At 43.6% G+C, this 18,215-nt stretch overlaps 1 protein-coding gene across 1 annotated transcript; it reads right to left on the bottom strand.

Moving 5' to 3' along the window:
• Positions 1-908: 908 nt before the first annotated feature.
• COA7 (cytochrome c oxidase assembly factor 7) lies at positions 909-13,513 on the bottom strand. Its single transcript, XM_025991810.2, has 3 exons — positions 13,329-13,513; positions 10,241-10,381; positions 909-2,171 (listed from the first exon to the last, which is right to left on the bottom strand). The coding sequence occupies exons 1-3, from the start codon at positions 13,432-13,434 to the stop codon at positions 1,723-1,725; spliced, it is 696 nt and encodes a 231-aa protein (XP_025847595.1). The 5' UTR covers positions 13,435-13,513; the 3' UTR covers positions 909-1,722.
• Between the last annotated feature and the right edge of the window lie 4,702 nt (positions 13,514-18,215).

Genomic DNA, 18,215 nt, shown 5'->3' with positions numbered 1-18,215 from the left:
TGTGGCAACCACCATTCTATCTACTCTGAGTTTAGACACCTTGTGTAAATGTAATCACACACTATGTCTTTTTGTGATGGGTATTTCCCTTAGTGTGTCTTTTAGGTTCATCCAAGTTATAGCATGTGTCAGATTTTCCTTCCTTTTAAGGCCGAGTGATATTTCATTGTATGTATAAACATACTGTTTATCCACTCACCCACTGATAGATCTTTGGATTGCTTCTGCCTTTTGGCAATTGTGAATGCTGCTATGAACATAGGTGTACCCATAAATGGAACTGTTGGGTCCTATGGCCATTCTATGTTTAATTTTTTGAGGAACCACTATATTGTTTCCCATAGTGGCTATATGTTTTTACACTCCCACCAACAATGTATAAGGTTCTAATTTCTCCCCATCTTTGCCAATGCTTTTAAAAATATATATATACACACATAACAGCCATCCTGACAGGTGTGGGGTAATTATCTCATTGTGCTTTTGATTTGCATTTCCCTAATTAGTAGTGATGCTGAGCATCATGTTTATTGGCTTACAGAGAGTATTTTAAACATTACACTACTTCACATTTAAAACATAAACTCACTTTTTAAAACTTCTTGTCCGCTCCTGGGAAAGTCCCTCTCTTCTACCAACTTGAGAAGCTGGCAGGCTGTGCTTACAAACCTTCATCCACACAGCAAGCCTTCCTCCTAGGACAGCTGCACAACTGGAAGCCGGGGAAATAGTAGGTGGTGGTGAGATCAGACCTGTTATTGCAGGAAAATGACAAGATCGCCCCCTAGTGACATGTTAGGACGTTAATTTAAAAAGCAAATGTTTAAAAGAAAAAGCAGAACCATGAAGAACATAATCTCCACCCTATCCAGAGAATCTGGAGAGAAACTAATAATACAGACGACTAATCGATCAAAATAGTTTATTCACAGGGACAGTTAAAAAGGCTCAGTTCCAAGGGACAAAATGTGTCACAAAACCCTTGCTTACAAATCCCTAGTGGAAGCTGCCTTGGGAATCATCCTTCAGGTTGATGAGCAATGCCAGGGAAGTGGACTGGAGATGCCGTCAACTGCATATTGCAAAACTAAGGGAAGGCTTGTATTTCATCCTCTTTGGCAATCCTGACACAAACTACCGCTAACTTTTATGTTGCACATCCCTCCCAATCTCTATGAATTTGCTGAGGATCTGACTAAAGGCAAAAAGGAAGCTGACACCAATGATTACAGAAGCCAGAGGGTGGCAGTCGTGACTATTTGACTTGTTCTTAGCGCCTCAAGCCCTCTATTATGTAAATCAAGATACTTTGATTTTCAAGCCCTCCCAACTAAAATAATAATACTAACATCTGATTCCCTCAGGCACCAGTGGCTGCTGATTTTTCCAACTTCCAGCTTTTTTTCTCCCCTCCATACCCCCCACAATCTCTAGGGCTCTCTAGGTTGCTGTTTCTCACTGAGCTGTAAGACTTTGAGAGTGAAAATCCCATAAATGTGTGTGTCTTCACAGAACACAACGGAGAAAAAGCATACTGACTGAAATAAACATTTTAGGCTACAACCCAGTAGGTGACACTCTGGGGCAATGGGTCTTCTGTAACCAGAGCTACTGACATTAAGTCCCAAGTCTTCCTGCTCCAGCAGGTTAACCTTCAAGGGCTGCAGAAGACATAGGAGGTGCCAGCCTCAAGCGGTCTGTTGCCTAGAAATATAGCCCACACTACCCAAAGGTCAAAGGCTGGACATTTTTCTGCTGTTCTTTGTGCAGCTGCCGGGCCCGATCTTTTAGTACCTCGGCCTTGGCCTCATCTTTATCTACACCATCCCCTAGCCTGTACATGCGGCTGGCATTGGCACAGGCCCAGACATGGCCCAGGTCACAGGCTTTCATTGAGTATTTACATGCCAGGCCCATGTCCTTAGGAAAGCCAGGGGCACCCTGCAGGAACATGGCACTGAGATTGAAGCAGCTGGAGGCATAGTGGCCTTCACAGGCCCTTGTGTAGTAGTCTCTAGCCTTCTCCAGGTCAGGCTGGCCGTCCTCATTGACCTGTCCATCATGTGCCAGGAGACCGACATTGTGACATGCCTCCACAGACTTCTTTCCAGGCTTCTCACACGCCATCAGAAAGCAACTGGAGGCAGCTTTCAGGTCCTGGGTTAGTCCACCTGGGGGGAAGGAAAGGGGAAAAGAAAATAAACCCAAGCCAGGGCAGAACTTGAATGTCTCAGGCCAAAGTGAGAGAATAATTGCTGAATAAAGTTCATATATTTTGAGCTAAGGCAGCACGAAAGGAAGGTGGCCCAGTATGATGCACAAACGTTCCAGTTCCTTTAGCCTTGGAATTTTTTGTTCAAATGATATCTTCTGAGACAGGATACCCCTAAAGGAGGTAAAAAGGAGATTATAATAGCTACCTCATGGGTTACAGCAAGAACATGTGATGTTATAAGCACTTTGCTCAATGTTCGTTAATTTCAATGTATAATGAATACAAATTATTTGCCAACTACTGTATTAGGTTCTGGACAATAAACAGACACTGTCCCTAGCCTCGTGCATCTTAGAGTCTAATGAAACATATATTTAACAACCACACAATGTATGATTTTTTAAAAATTTATTTATTCATGAGAGACAGGGAGAGGCAGAGACACAGGCAGAGGGAGAAGCAGGCTCCATGCAGGGAGCCCAACGTGGAGCTCGATCCCGGGACTCCAGGATCGCGCCCTGGGCCAAAGGCAGGAGCTAAACTGCTGAGCCACCGAGGGATCCCCTCAGAGGTAGTTTCTGGCACATTTTGATCTTCTTCCTCTACAGAAAAATACTTCTCAATCAAGCTTAATGAAGCTTTGCATACAACTCATTGTCATTGTTTTGTAGAGCTATAATTTTGTTCAAACCACCACATTCTTCAATCATTACACTAAGTTTCTCGATCTCACCTAGTTTCTTAGCAGCTTGAAAGATATCTAAATGGGCAGCCTGGGTGGCTCAGTGGTTGTATAGTTGGTCACAGCCCATACAGCTTCCTTTTGTGCCTTTTTTTTTATTTTTTAAAGATTTTGTTTACTTATTTTAGAGAGAAAGAAAGTGAGTTAGGGGAGAGGGACAGAATCCCAGGTGGAGTCCATGCTAAATGTGGAGCCCCATTTGAGATCTGATCTGATGACCCTGAGATCACGATCTGAGCCAAAACCAAGAGACAGCCACCCAGGGGCTCCTTCCTTTTGTGTCTTAAAGTCTTCCTTAGAATGCCAATGAGAAATGGAATTAATCCTTGATTCACAACTTACTGTGTCTGGTCCTAGAAGCCAGATGTCATCTTTCACACCGTCCACATTGCTTTCTTCTGAGTATTAGTTTGGGGACTCATTACAAGCTGGAAAAGATGGCAAGTGCTCCAACACCTATTACAACACAAGTGTGTTCATCTGTCCCAGTGATAATACTTCCTATGGCTTTTAGCACAGAGGTCACAATTAGCAATTTAGTAGCTCTTCGAAGCTTCACATTTTAGGGCACAACTCCTCTTTTCACAACCGTTTCAATCTGTTCATTTGGACCATGAGTATAGTAAGAAATGGTTCTAACATTAGTATCTGCTAATACTTCTGGGTCACTACAATGCAGGAGATGAACTAAAGTAGGAAGAATTTGCTCAATAGCATCTAGAGAAGTGCAGGATCCTTGCTGCAACAAAAATTTGAAAGTATCCAGATAAGCTTTTCTAAGTAACCACATGCTAAAGATGACATATCAGGAACTGCAAGAAGGGCCAACAGTGGGTCAAATGCAACATATTTGATAACCAAGTCTCAGAAAACTGAACTATTTTGTACAATGTTTCCTAGAGCTCATACAGCATGTTCACTTATGTGAGCAAGGGAAGATGTCAATGGAGAAATGAATGCTAGGATAGCACCTCTATCTCCCACAGCCTTGGTCTGTCTGATAACCCAGAAGCAATGTCAGTGAGGGTTCAAGCAGATTCAATTGAATGGGACTATGAATAGTTCTGCCCCAAAAGGATGCAAATTTTAGAATCAAACCAGCCCAGATTATGTCTATATGGGCTGTGTTTCCCCAGAAAGCAGTTTCTTAGCATCTTGAGTAGCCTGCAGGTGGCTTTCCAAATTGTTGCTATTTATTGTCTTTGACAATGTTATCAACAGACCAATTTACAATGCCTGGTTGTCATAGTTTTCCTGCAGTGGAGAAGTAGCATTATCAAGAAATGAACTTACATTTCTTTTTCAGCAAAGTCTTCCTTCTTAGCTTTTCTCAGGTCCCCCTTAACTTCTACTAAGCAACACCTCATTTTTATACTGTCTTTCCCCTTGTTCTTGAATCTGTTAAGGTGGGCAGCTGGTGAATTGGGACTGTTGTTGGTAGACTTGGTTATGACACAACGGGAGAAAGGCCAGCTCAGACTTCCACAGAAAGTATAGGCTGTGGGTTGGCTGCCTTCAAACACATCCACTATGTTCAGTACCAAGAGGTGTCCATGGTTTATATTCTTAAAAGTTCATTTTAGTTGCCTTATGGAAAGAGGATCAGGGATTTGCATTAATCTCCTAACTGTAATCCAAGGAGGAGAGGAGAGTGGCTTGCCTAAGAATGGTAAGAGGACATATAAAAAATAGTGAAAGGGAATAAAGGGGAAAGGAGAGAAAATAAGTGAAAATATCAGTGAGGGTGACAACATGAGAGACACCTAACTCTGGGAAACGAACAAGGGGTGGTGGAAAGGAAGGTGGGTGGAGGAATGGGGTGACTGGGTGATGGGCACTGAGGGGGGGCCTTGACGGGATGAGCACTGGGTGATATGCTGTATTTTGGCAAATTGAACTCCAATAAAAAAAAAAATGGTAAGAGGAGAGGGAGAGAGATAGGACAGATTTGAGACATATTTTGGCGATAAGCTGGCCCTGAGCTATTAGGTTACCTCAGAGAGAGATAACACTTGCTAAGGGTATCTCTTGGAAGATAACAGGGACATAATATATTGGGGGTGGGGGAGAAGAAAACAATTAAGAATTCCATATTTGGGGGCCGCCCAGGTAGCTCAGCGGTTTAGCGCCACGTTCAGCCCAGGGCCTGATCCTGGAGACCCAGGATCGAGTCCCATGTCAGGCTCATTGCATGGAGCCTGCTTCTCCCTCTGCCTGTGTCTCTGCCTCTCTCTCTCTCTCTCAATCTGTGTGTCTCTCATGAATAAATAAACAAAATCTTAAAAAAGAATTCCATATTTGATTTGTTAAGTTTGAGATGCCAATGAGAACTCCAGGTAGGAATGTCTAATAAACATCAGCTATGAGTAGTCTGAAGCATATAAGAATGGTCTAGATTAAAGATTTGTTTGGATTATCATCAACTTAATCTGAACTTTCATCTTGTCCTCTAAAGTAATTCCACTTTTTAGAAGAGCAAATAGAGGACTTTTTTTTCTTTGAGAGAAAGAGACAGCACACACGAGCAGCGGGGCGAGGTGCAGAGGGAGACAGAATCCCAAGAGGCTCTATGCCCAACACAGAGCCCGACATGGGGCTTGATCCCACAACCCCAAGATCATGACCTGGGCCAAAACCAAGAGTCAGATGTCCAAACGACTGAGCCACCAGGTGCCCCCAAATTGAGGGTTCTTAATCAAATAGAAGAGAAACAAAAATCATCCATTGTTAGCACCACCTAAAGATTACCACTACTTCATTTTTGGTGTATTTCCTCTTAGCTATGTAGTTTGGTTTTGCTTTTTTGTTTTAAATAATCTCTACACCCAACACGCGGCTTGAACCCACAATCCCAAGATGAGGGTCCCATGCTCTACCGACTGAGCCACCCACGCACCCCAATTTGGTCTTGTTTTCACAGGTAACCATGAGCCTTCTTCACTCCCTGTTAGAAACCCTTCCTAATTTCTGTTTTATTGGCTGCATAATATTTCCTCAAAGAATTGTGTGTCAGAGTTAACTACTATTTCTTTTCATAGGACATTTAGATTTCTTCAAAAAATAGTTCAAGGCTGATTTCGTGTATGAAAACATTTGGCCAAAACATTCCTTACGTATGTACACCCTAGGTATACAATCCAAAGTAACTTTTGCAGCAACCAAACTGTCAGACCTGTTCACATTGATAGAATGTTTTACAATTTTTTTTTAAAGATTTTACTTATTTTTTTGAGAGACAGAGGGAGAGAGCACAGCAGGGGGAGGGGCAGAGGAAAAGGGAGAACAAGTAAACAAGTAAACTCCCTCTTTGAGGGCAGAGCCCAACTCTGACTCTGAGATCAGGATGTTAGTGGAAGTCAGATGATTAACCAACTGAGCCACCCAGAACGTTTTACAATTTAACAAAGCAGCCACATCTGTTCTCATTTGATGTTCAGAAAGGAAGGTATGAGCAGACTGAATTACCCTAATTTTGTCAACAAAGAATTTGTGGCTCAGGGAAGGAAAATGTCTTGCTTGATGTTACACCTTCTAAAAGTGGGTTCTTTGGCCTCAGACTCTTTCCCTTACCCCGAGCTACCTTAGTAACCAGTCTGTGTCAAGAAAAGACACTAGGTGGGTTTTTTTTTTTTTTTTTTAAGGAAAAGAAGGCAAAAGCAAAAAGAGTGGAAAATTTTTGGATCAGAACTAGGCAGAGGAAGTCAACAGTTTTGGCATTTATTTACTTATTTATTTATAAAATATTTATTTATTTATATTAGACACAGAAAGAGAGAGTGGACAGGGAGGAACACAGGCAGAGGGAGAGAGAATCCCAAGCAGGCCCCACATACAGTACATAGCTTGACATGGGGCTTGATCCCACAACCTGGAGATCATGACCTAAGCTAAAACCAAGAGTTGGATGCCCAACTGACTAAGCCACCACATGGGAGAGAGAAACCTAAGCAGACTCCATGCTAAGCATGAAGCCCAACATGGGGCTCAATCCTGAGACCCAGGAGATCACCACCTGAGCCAAAATCAAGAGTCTGCACCACCCAGGAGTTCATTATTTTCTTATTTTTTAAATATTTATTTATTTGCGAGAGAACATGCATGAGAGTGGGGGCAAGTGGCAGAGGAGAATGACAGAGGAAAGAGAATCAAGTAAACTCCCCACTGAGCGTGGAGCCTGACATGGGGCTTGATCTCACAACCCTGAGATCATGACCTGGGCCAAAATCAAGAGTCAGATGCTTAAGCAAGTAAGCCACCCAGGTGCCTCACAGTTTTGGCTTTTAGACATGTCAGGGTCCAAGATTTGCTAAACAGCACTCCTAAAGGGCTTAAGTAGCAAAGATCAGCTACAGAATCTTCTGTGACTGCTATGGTTTGAATAGCTAGAGAAATTTATTTAAGAATGTCGGTTTAACAGGATTAACTACCAATCTCTAAACACTCTGTGTTCTTTCACCTTGACACAGTCTCTGCCTGAGACGACTCTATTCCATCTCCACCAAACAAACTCCACTCTGTCCTTCAAGTCTCAGTTTCAATGCTGCCTATGCTTACTCTGTGACAGTACCCTGCGTCAGCACTGAACACACACTTCCAGCACTGAACCCCCACAGGACTGTATATGTCTCTTTGAAGATGCTTATCAAGCTTTCCCAGGTGTAACAGGTATTGGTGTCCTTTCCTGCTCCTGGTCCATATCTAATTCATTGTTTCGCTGAAGGTAGTAACAGTGTGCTCAATAAAGGAACATTTAAGAAGGAAAAAAGTCTTCAATGTACAACCAGTAATCACATAAATTTGTCTTAGAAGAGAAAATCACTGTAGAGCCACTTTTGTTTTCCCTACTTCAATGAGGATCTCAAAGTCCTTGTAAGAAATACCGTAAAATATGGTATAAACATTACTTTTAGAAAGGCAGGGAGGGGGGTGGGGAGGCCTGGCTGGCTCAGTCATAGAGCATGTGACTCTTGATCTCATTTTTGTGAATTTGAGTCCCAAGTTGGGTGTGGAGATTAAAAAAAAAAAAAAAAAGGAATAAAGACAAAAAACCCAATACTTTACCAAGACACAAATCCAGAGACTTAATAGCTAGAATATTTTTGGTTTTGCATGCTGCATCATATAGGTGAGTTCACACCATATATATAAATTTGTATTTGGCTTTCTTCACTAAAAAATATATATATATCATATTTCGTTTTTCCCCATAGCTACAAAAATTCTCTAGGAACATTATTTTTTAATGGGCTAAATAACATTCCATCCAGGGGACATAACATAATTTAATGAAGCTACTACTGTTGGCACACAGGTTTTGGGGTTTTTTAAATCATTAATATAATGCAGTTATGTATTACTTGTAAATTGTAAGTCAATGAAAATAAAATTTTGCTAGATAAGTAAGACCAGGGCATCTTTCCACGTTGACCTAAGCTGATGGCAGACACTTAACTGACTGAACCACCCACGTGCCCCTTTAAGATTCATATATATATATATGAATATATATATATGAATATATATATATGAATATATATATGAATATATATATGAATATATATATATATATGAATATATATATATATATATACACATATTTATTTGAGAGAAAGAGTGCATGTACGCAAGTCAGGGGAGGGGCAGAGGGAGAGAGAGAATTCCAAGCAGACTCTCCACTGAGTGTGGAGCCGCACATGGGGCTCCATCTCACAACCCATGAGATCATGACTTCAGCTGAAATCACAAGGTAGATGCTTAACTGACCGAGCTACCCAGATGTCCCTCACATTAACTTTTATTTGCATTTTCAGTCATTTCCTTAGGATAGGATACTAGTAGAACTACTAGGTCAAAAAAATGTATCTCTGCTCCATCAAGGGAAGCTGATATTCCTGTTAATGCTAAACTTCAAAATAGAGACTACCATAGATCCCACATCTTATGTGAAAGCAGGAATAGTTCACACAACTCTAGAGAATTAAAACAACATACTCTTCATGAAGTTCTCACTGAATATCCTAACCAGGCTTCGCTGGGCACTGGGAACGAGTGATAATTCTCAAGAAGCTCATACTGTAGTGAACAAAAAAATAGCTGCCTGTCAAAGATCATATTTCCTATTTGTGGTGTTTTTGTAATATGCCCATAAGTTCTTTGATATCCCTTCCTTCAAGAGGTAGGATGTTAGTTCTCTATTAGTGTGAGCTAGACTTACTGATTCACTTCTAACAAATAGATTGTGATAGAAATGAAAAACATGTGACTTCTAAGGGTAGGTCATAAAAGACACGCTGGATTCTATCATGCTCTCTCTTTTAGATCACTCATTATGGAGGAAACCAGATGTTGTGCCATAATGACACACAAGCAGCCAACAGAGAGATCCCTCTCATATGGAACTGAGGTCTCCCGATAATAGCTGGAAAGGCTTTTCCTAACAAGCCATGTGACTGAACCATCTTAGAATTGGAAACTCCAGGGATGCCTGGGTGTTTCAGTGGTTATGTGCCCACCTTCAGCTCAGGGCGTGATCCTGGAGACCCAGGATGGAGTCCCACTTCGGGCTCCCTGCATGGAGCCTGCTTCTCCCGCTGCCTGTGTCCCTCCTCCCTCCCTCCCTCTGTCTCTCATGAATAAATAAATAAAAATCTTTAAAAAAAAAAAAAAAGAATTGGAAACTCCAGCTCCAGTCAAACCTTCAAATGACTATAGCTCTAGCTCCCTGGTTAATGTCTTAACTGCAACCTCATTAGAGACCTGAGGCATATAGGTAAGCCAAGCCCAAATTCCTGACCTATGGAAACTATGTGACATAAGTTTGTTGGAATAAGTTCTTATTTAGTGATAATTTAAACTCTACTCACTACTCCAGTGATAACTGCAATGAGGGCATGAGGCAAAATGATAAGATGGTAGTGAAATAATGATTGGTCCCTTGCTCTGTGCACATGCTGGTGCCTTTATCTGCATTACCTTATTTAATCCTCACACCAGCCCTATGAAGCACGTGGTATTTTTCTCCATCTTACATGTATAACGGAGGCACAGTTAAAGCGATTGGCTCAATGTCCTACTACTGTTAATAGCGTTTCCCAAGGTCTGCCTGACTTGGAAGGCTGTGCTCTTCCCTCTATCCCTCTGTAGAACTCTCCAAATCTTCCTATAAAGTGCTTCTCCAGGGCCTGTGAGGACCCTTCCGAGAAGAGGGCACGGCATGAAGAACAGGATGTGATGCCAGCATTACTATCCATGATAATGACCAAAGAAAGCAGGCGCCTCCTTACCTTTCCCCGTCACATAATAGGCCCCCAGTTTGTAGCAGCTATCGCTGTGTTTGTTCTCTTCACAGTTGAACTTCAGCACCTTGGCAGCCTCCTCAAAATTCTTCTGGATCCCTTCCAAATAGTCCACCAGGCGATAGCATCCTGTGAGGAAAAGGCAAGAGCTGCTTTTCATGTCTGGTGCTGCTGCACAGCAGTGGGGAGGGCTGAGGTGTGGCAGGCCAGAGTGTGTCTTTCATTTAGGACCAGCCTCTGTTCTCCTGAGGTGTGGCAAGGTGATCTCACCACAAAGAATGCAAGTGGTGTCCAGCCATTCCTACAAATGGTGTCATCTGCCCTCAGCCAGGGACTGAGCCACATACAGGCTGGAGAGACCACAGCCGCTCTATTGGCTCTGCCACTCACCAGCCACTGTGGTGGAGCCCTTCTGTTCCCTGTCACCCAAGGCCAAAGACTCAGAATTCCATGATTGAAACTTTGCTGCCTTTGGTTGGGGCTTCCCAGGAAGTTCAGCAATAAAACACTGGAAACCAAAATGGTCTATGGGCTAGTCTCTGTTGTAGCAAGAAAGGGGTGCTCCCATGACTATACTCCTCAGCCAGGCTTGAGAATGAGAAGTCCAAAGACAGACTAGGAATAGAAGCTACTAAAAGAGTTAGAAACAGACTCTCTTTGGCAGTCTCTAGTCCCAGTGAGCCTCCTCCCAATATCTCTCCCCTCTGTCTCTGTTCCTTCTTCTTCATCTCAAATAATACTCATCTCATTCACTTTCATTCAACAAATGTTTGAGCATCTATGTGCAACTGCATACCTTACACTGTTGTAGATGCTAGGAATACAGTCACTTGCTTTCCTAAAAATTACATTCTACAGGAGGGGGAAGAAATAAGTAAATGGGTGAGCAAGATAGATTTATTTTTTTAAGACGCATTTCAACAGTAATAAACGTTATATGATTGAAATAAACAGGATAAGATAGTTTGTTGTGCACGCTGGGGGAATAATTACTATAAACTGGGCAATCAAGGAGGGCCTAAGGACCATGTATAAGTTTAAATGTGAATAACAAGAATGAACTAGCTATTTAAAGATAATGAAATGGAAGGGGGCAGAAAGTCTCAGGCACAAGAAACAATAAATTAAAAGGCCCCAAAGAGGGAATAAACTTAGTACAAATACGGAATAATGTGGATGGAGATGGAAACGGGTAGGAAATGAGAGAGGGACGCTGGGGTGGCTCCGTGGTTGAGCTTCTGCCTTCAGTTCAGGGTGTGATCCTGGGGTTCTAGGATCGAGTCCCGCATTGGGCTCCCTGCGTGGAGCCTGCTTCTTCCTCTGCCTGTGTCTCTTCCTCTGCCTGTGCCTCTCTCTCTGCCTCTCAGGTATAAATGAATAAAATCTTAAAAAAAAAAAAAAAAAAAAAGGAAATGAGGAGAGAAAGGCAGGGACCAGGGCGTTGTGGAACACAGGAAGGGCTTAGGATTTTATTGCAGGTCAAAGGCAAACCACTGGAGGGTTTTAAGAAGAGCAGTGATATGATTCAATTTGCATTTTAAAAGGTTATTCCAGAGTATGTTTGTATATGTCCGGATGAATATGGAACAAAATGCTGGAGGGGGTACACTCCGCGCTGACAACAACAAACGGGCTATCTTGTCATTTAAACATCGAATAAGATAGCATTTAATAGGACAGATGAAAATGTAACTATCAGTTTGAGGGTAGAGAACAGATTTTTAGGGAGTGAGCATGCAAACAGTCGGGTTAAGCAGCTATCTCAGTAATTCTGGGGAGCGTCAGGAAGGCTTCAAAGGATAGCAGCTACAGGAACTGCAGCCTCCGACAGCTCCGGGACGCGCTGCAGCCCTCCTCGCCGCGGCCCTACCCAGCGCACTCTCCTGCGGGCGGCACCACGAAGTCTCTCCTCAAAAACACCTAAGGGGGGCAGCGCGGGCAGCGGGTGGCTCAGTGGTTTAGCGCCGCCTTCAGCCCAGGGCTGACCCTGGAGACTCAGGATCGAGTCCCACGTCGGGCTCCCTGCGTGGAGCCTGCTTCTCCCTCTGCCTGTGTCTCTGCCTCTCTCTCTCTCTGGGTCCCATGAATAAATAAATAAAATCTTAAAAAAAAAAAAAACCCACCTAAGGCTCTCCACTGCCTACACAATGAAATCTAAATGCCTTACCTGATACACTGCAGCCCGGGTTCCCTCTTCAACCTTATTTCTAACCGCAGCCTTCGGCAGCACCTAGAAGGCCGCCGTCTCCTCACTCAGCCGACTCCTCTGCTCCCGCTCCCCGCCCTCGCCCTCGCCCACAAGTCCTTCCCCGCTGTCCTGGTCCTAGGGACTCCCACTCTTCCCAGGACCGAGCCACCCTGGCTCAGCCATCACACTGCACAACAACCCTGGTCAATCTGTCAGCATCAAGAAATAGCTACATCCTAATCTAGAAAACAGGCTGCAGGCTATCAGAAGGGAAGGCCAGTGCCATTTTTTCCCCGTATAAAAATGAAGTAGGAAGAAGAAAACCAGCTAAAGGTACTGGCCGCTCTGGGCGGCCTCTCTTGGGCGTCCCAGCCACCAACACACGCAAGTCAACTCAATGTTTCCAGAACACAAGGGACACACACATTCAGGCCTCAGGGCCTTTGCACCGGCTGTTATCTCTGCCGAGCATAAGTCTCCCGACCGTCCTCACCGCTCTGTTCACAGGCCACCTTCTCAATGACCCCTGTGGCCACGCCGTCCTCAACGCCCCATAGGGTCGTCCTTGTTCCCACTGCACTACTCTCTGACATTTCTAGCACGCGATTCCATGCATCTCCTTACGTTTACTGTCCAATTCTCCCCCACTAGCATGTAAGCTCCAGAAGAAGAGGGAGTTTCGTGGGCTCACTGACGTGCCGCCCCAGCTGCGAGCCCCCAAGTCCTCGACGAACCCACCCCCTTCCTCTCCGACACACACAGGTCGGCAGGGGCCCCCCGCGACCCCACGAGCCCCGGGCCGGGGCCCCTCCGGCCTCCCGCAAAGGCGGCCCGCGACCCCTGCGGCCCCCGCCCCGCGTGTCCGCAGCCTGCGCCGGCGGCACTCACCGTCGGGGTCCTTCTCGCGGTAGCACTGGTAGTTGCACTCCACCTCCATGTTCTCCAGGAAGGACTTCACCTGCTCCTCGTCCTGGAAGTCCACCACGCCCGCCATGGCCCCTGCTCGCCGGCCGAGCCCAGCCCGCCGCTCCGCACGCCCGCCGCGCGGTCACGTGAGCAGCGGGGGCGGGGGCGGGGCGGGGGCGGGGCTTGCCGCCGAGTGCGCGGCCGCTCAGCCTTTCCCGAGGCGGGAGCGCGGCCGACCTGACGTTGAAGACCTTAGGCCGCCGCATCTCTTGCTACTCTCCCTCCTTCCCTCAAACCGGCGACAACCTTCCTGCAGGACTACTTCTGCGCCGCCTTTGCGCCCTTAATGATTTTCTGTCTGCAGTTATTTATTTCTTCATTCATTCCTTTGTTGGATGATCTCTGTGCCTGCTGGGTGCCTCACCGTCCTTGGTCCCAGTAATACAACAGCCAGGAAGTAGTACCTGCCTTTAAAGAGCTTGCGGTTTGGTAGGAAGACATTTGTTTATTCATTCAGCAAGCATTCTGAGCAACTACTCTGGGCCAGGTGTGCTTGCAGAAACCAATATTTGTAAGTCTGTTCTAGTGCAATGAAATGAGAAGCCTGGTTCATCTGTGCGTTCCTCTCAGGTCTACCCCCCATCCTCCCGTCCCCAACCTGAACGACCTAAGAAAGGAATGGCTGTGGGGAGATGATGACCGCAGCACGGCAGCTGCAGAGGTTGTAATGATTCTGTTACAATATAGCAAACGCTTAAACCGTGTTGAACTTTGTTCCAGATTCTATTCTAAGATACAAAGTCCAATTTAATTCTCACTATGACCCTCATTATGACACTACTGAGTAGGGATTCTTATTATCTTCCTTTTAAAAAAGATTATTTATTCATTCATGAGAGACAGAGAGAGAGAGAGAGAGAGAGGGGGGGGGGGGGGGCAGAGACACAGGCAGAGGCAGAAGCAGATTCCATGCAGGGAGCCCGACGCAGGACTCGATCCCGGGACTCCAGGATCGCGCCCTGGGCCAAAGGCAGGTGCTAAACCACTGAGCCACCCAGGGATCCCCGAGGATAGACAGATCTTAATAAGAATTCATGTCCCCCTGCACCCCAATGTTTATAGCAGCAATGGCCACAATAGCCAAACTGTGGAAGGAGCCAGGGTGTCCATCGAAAGATGAATGGATAAAGGAGATGTGGTCTATGTATACAATGGAATATTACTCAGCCATTAGAAACGACAAATACCCACCATTTGCTTAGACGTGGATGGAACTGGAGGGTATTATGCTGAGTGAAGTAAGTTAATCGGAGAAGGACAAACATTATATGGTTTCATTCATTCGGGGAATATAAAAAATAGTGAAAGGGAATAAAGGGGAAAGGAGAGAAAATGAGTGGGAAATATCAGTGAGGGAGACATAACATGAGAGACTCCTAACTCTGGGAAATAAACAAGGGGTAGTGGAAAGTGAGGTGGGCAGGGGGTTGGAGTGACTGGGTAACAGGCACTGAGGAGGGCACTTGGTGGGATGAGCACTGGGTGTTATACTATATGTTGGCAAATCTAACTCCAATAACAAAAAAAAAAAAAAAAAGAATTCATGTCCCCTGTTTACTAAATTGTGACCTTGAACCAATCACAATTATGAGCCTGATTTCTCTTCTGTGAATGAAAATCTCTTGTAGTTGTCAGTAGGACTAAAAGTTCATCTATGCAGTTGTGCTTAGCAGAGTGCCTGGCTCAGAGTCATTCCTGTTTCCAAAATGTTTCTTGTCATGCCCATAATGGCATGAAAGTCTGTGTCCCCCGTGACACTGTGCACTCTGTATCCCTTTTGCCAGTCACAGGGTCAAGAATAGGGCAAAGTGGGGCTGACTTGGTTGGTTAAGTGTCTGTCTTTGAACATGAGAAACTCCTAACTCTGGGAAATGAACTAGGGGTGGTGGAAGGGGAGGAGGGCAGGGGGTGGGGGGACTGGGTGGCGGGCACTGCGGGGGGCACTTGACGGGATGAGCACTGGATGTTATTCTGTATATTGGCAAATTGAACACCAATAAAAAAATAAATTTATTATTTAAAAAAAAAGTGTCTGTCTTTACCTCAGGTCATGATTCCAGGGTCCTGGGATGGAGCCTGCATTGGGCTCCCCTGCTCACCAGGGAGTCTGCTTCTCCTTCTCCGTCTGCCCCTACTATACCCCCACTTGTGCTCTCTCTCTCTCAAATAAATAAGTAAATACATAAATATTAAGAAAAAAAAACCAACAAGCCAAACAAACAAAGAATAGAGCAAAGCTTGGTGAGGGTGATGTAGATAGCTAAATTTAGTGAGGGACAGGCCACAAATGTGCACATTTACTTTTTAAATTAATTATTCAAGTAATACCTGAATACGTGCTTATTGTGAATTAATCTCATATTTTTCATCTAATATTCCTTTTCATTAAGCATGATATAGCTTGTAGACATTGTTTAGACTGTTACAGAGAAATAGAAGGTCAGAGAAATTAAATTATTTACTTGAACACATAGTGAGAGGACCAGAAGGAGAAACCAGCCCTCTTAGAATCCTAGAGTTCACAGTAACCATCCTGGATCTTGGAGGGAGGAATTGAAAAGCATTATAGCACTCAACTCCTGACTCCGGAGTTAGAGTCAACTATTATTAATTGATCATTAATTATGAGTTTAGTGCTTTAGGTTCATTATCTCATTTATTCTTCATTCATTCAACAAACGTTCCCTGGATGCTTAAAAACATGCACCTCTTGGAAAAGGGAAAACACTGGTCAATAAACATGTGATGAGATGCTCCTCCTAATGATTAAAGGATAGTAATCATTTTTTATCTCTTCAGTCAACAAAGATTGGCATCCTGTGTTTGAAAGAATGCAGAGACGGGTGTGCCTTCAGCACAGGTCATGATCTCAGAGTCTCAGGATTGGGTTGGAGCCACATTCGCTCCTTGCTCAGTGGGGAGTCTGCTTCTCCCTCTGCTGCTCACCCCATGATGCTCTCGCTCTCTCTCATATAAATAAATAAAATCTTAAAAAAAAAAACAAAACCTAAATGGCTTTGAAAGAAAAAAGAATGTTGAGAAATGGGCTTTCTAATATATTATTGGTGGGAATGTAAATTGATGCCTCCTCTTTAGAGAGCAATTTGATAATATTTATTAATTTTTTAATGTCTTTTATATGCTTTTGGGGGTGGGAGAAAATTTTGCAAGCCTATCCCACAATGGACTTGTATCCTGAACGTATAGAGAATTTCTACAATTCAACAATAAGAAGGAAATGTTTTTAAAAATGGGCAAAGTGGGCAGCCCCCGGTGGCTCAGTGGTTTAGCGCTGCCTTCAGCCCAGGGTGGGATCCTGGAGACCCGGGATCGGGTCCCACATCAGGCTCCCTGCATGGAGCCTGCTTCTCCCTCTGCCTGTGTCTCTGCCTCTCTATATATATGTCTCTCATGCATAAATAAATAAAATATTTAAAAAAAATAAAAAATAATAAAAACGGGCAAAGTATTTGAGTAGATGTTTTACCAAAGACATAAGGATAGACAACAAGCACACAAAAAGACACCCAGCATGTGAAAATGCAAAGAAAAATCCACACAGATATATCAAATCACTACACAACTATTAGAATGGCTATAATAAACAAAATAATACCAAGTGTTGATGAGAATGTTTAAAAACTGGAACCCTTATATACATTTCTGGTGGGAATGCAAAATCCTGCAACCACTTCCTTTTTTGTTTGCTTGCTTGCATTTTATTTTATTGTGGTAAGTACATTTAACATGATATCTACTCTCAACAAATTTTTAAGTATACAATACATTATTGTCGACTGTCAGTACAATGTACAGTGTTGTAAAACAGATTCCTAGAGCCTATTCATCTTGCTTAACAGAAACTATATACCCTTGATTAGTAATTCCCTATTTCCCCTTCTCCCTAGCCCCTGGCAACCACCATTCTGCAATTTGAGTCTAAGAATTTGACTGTTTTAGATAACTCATAGGAGTGGACTTACTCAGTACTTGTCTTTCTGTGACTGGCTCATTTCACTTAGCACAATGTCCTCAAGTTGTTTGCTTTTTTTTTTTTTTTTTTTTCAATTGGCTCCACACCCAGCATGGAACCCAATACACAGCTTGAACTCATGACCCTGAGATCAAGACCTGAGCTGAGATCAAGAGGGACGCTTAACCGACTGAGCCACCCAGGTGCCCCTGTCCTCAAGTTTTATCCATGTTGTAGCATATTGAAGAGTTTCATTATTTTAAAAGTCTGGATAGTATTCCAGTGTGTTTTATCTGTCCACCTGTCAAAGACATTTAATTTACATTGTTCCACATCTTGGTTACCATGAATAGTGCTGCAATGAGCATGAGGAGGCTAATATCTCTTTAAGATGCTGATTTCAACTCTTTTGGATAAATAGCCAGAAGTGGGATTGATAGATCATAGGGTAATTCTATTTTTAATTTTTTAAAAAGATATTATTTGTTCATGAGAGACACACACACAGAGGCAGAGACATAAGCAGAGGGAGAAGCAGGCTCTTTGAGGATTAGGGGTTAATCACCAGGATTAACTTTATCAGATATGGGGTTTGTAAACATTCCTCCCTATTCCATAGATTACCTTTTCATTCTGTTGATTTCTTTGCATTGCAGATATTTTAAAAAATTTATTTTAAGTAATTTCTATGTCCAGCGTGGGGCTCAAACTCATGACTGAGATCAAGAGTCCCATGCTCTTTTTTTTTTTAAGAAAAAAAAAGTTAAAAAAAAAAGAGTCCCATGCTCTACAGACTGAGCCAGCCAAGTGCCCCAGTGCAATTTCTAGTGTGATGT

The sequence above is a fragment of the Vulpes vulpes genome, chromosome 10 (genome assembly GCF_048418805.1).
Source record: "Vulpes vulpes isolate BD-2025 chromosome 10, VulVul3, whole genome shotgun sequence".
Classification (NCBI taxonomy): domain Eukaryota; kingdom Metazoa; phylum Chordata; class Mammalia; order Carnivora; family Canidae; genus Vulpes; species Vulpes vulpes.
Note: the sequence above shows the minus strand (reverse complement) of the source record. Positions and strands in the feature narration are given on the sequence as shown.

What these genes read in the sequence shown, in the direction of transcription:
- COA7 (XM_025991810.2), bottom strand. Translation starts at nt 13,434, where the DNA reads ATGGCGGGCGTGGTGGACTTCCAGGACGAGGAGCAGGTGAAGTCCTTC. An exon ending in CCGCGAGAAGGACCCCGACG is followed by an intron (nt 10,382 to 13,328) that starts GTGAGTGCCGCC and finishes TTTTCCTCACAG; the next exon opens with GATGCTATCGCCTGGTGGAC. An exon ending in CTATTATGTGACGGGGAAAG is followed by an intron (nt 2,172 to 10,240) that starts GTAAGGAGGCGC and finishes CCTTCCCCCCAG; the next exon opens with GTGGACTAACCCAGGACCTG.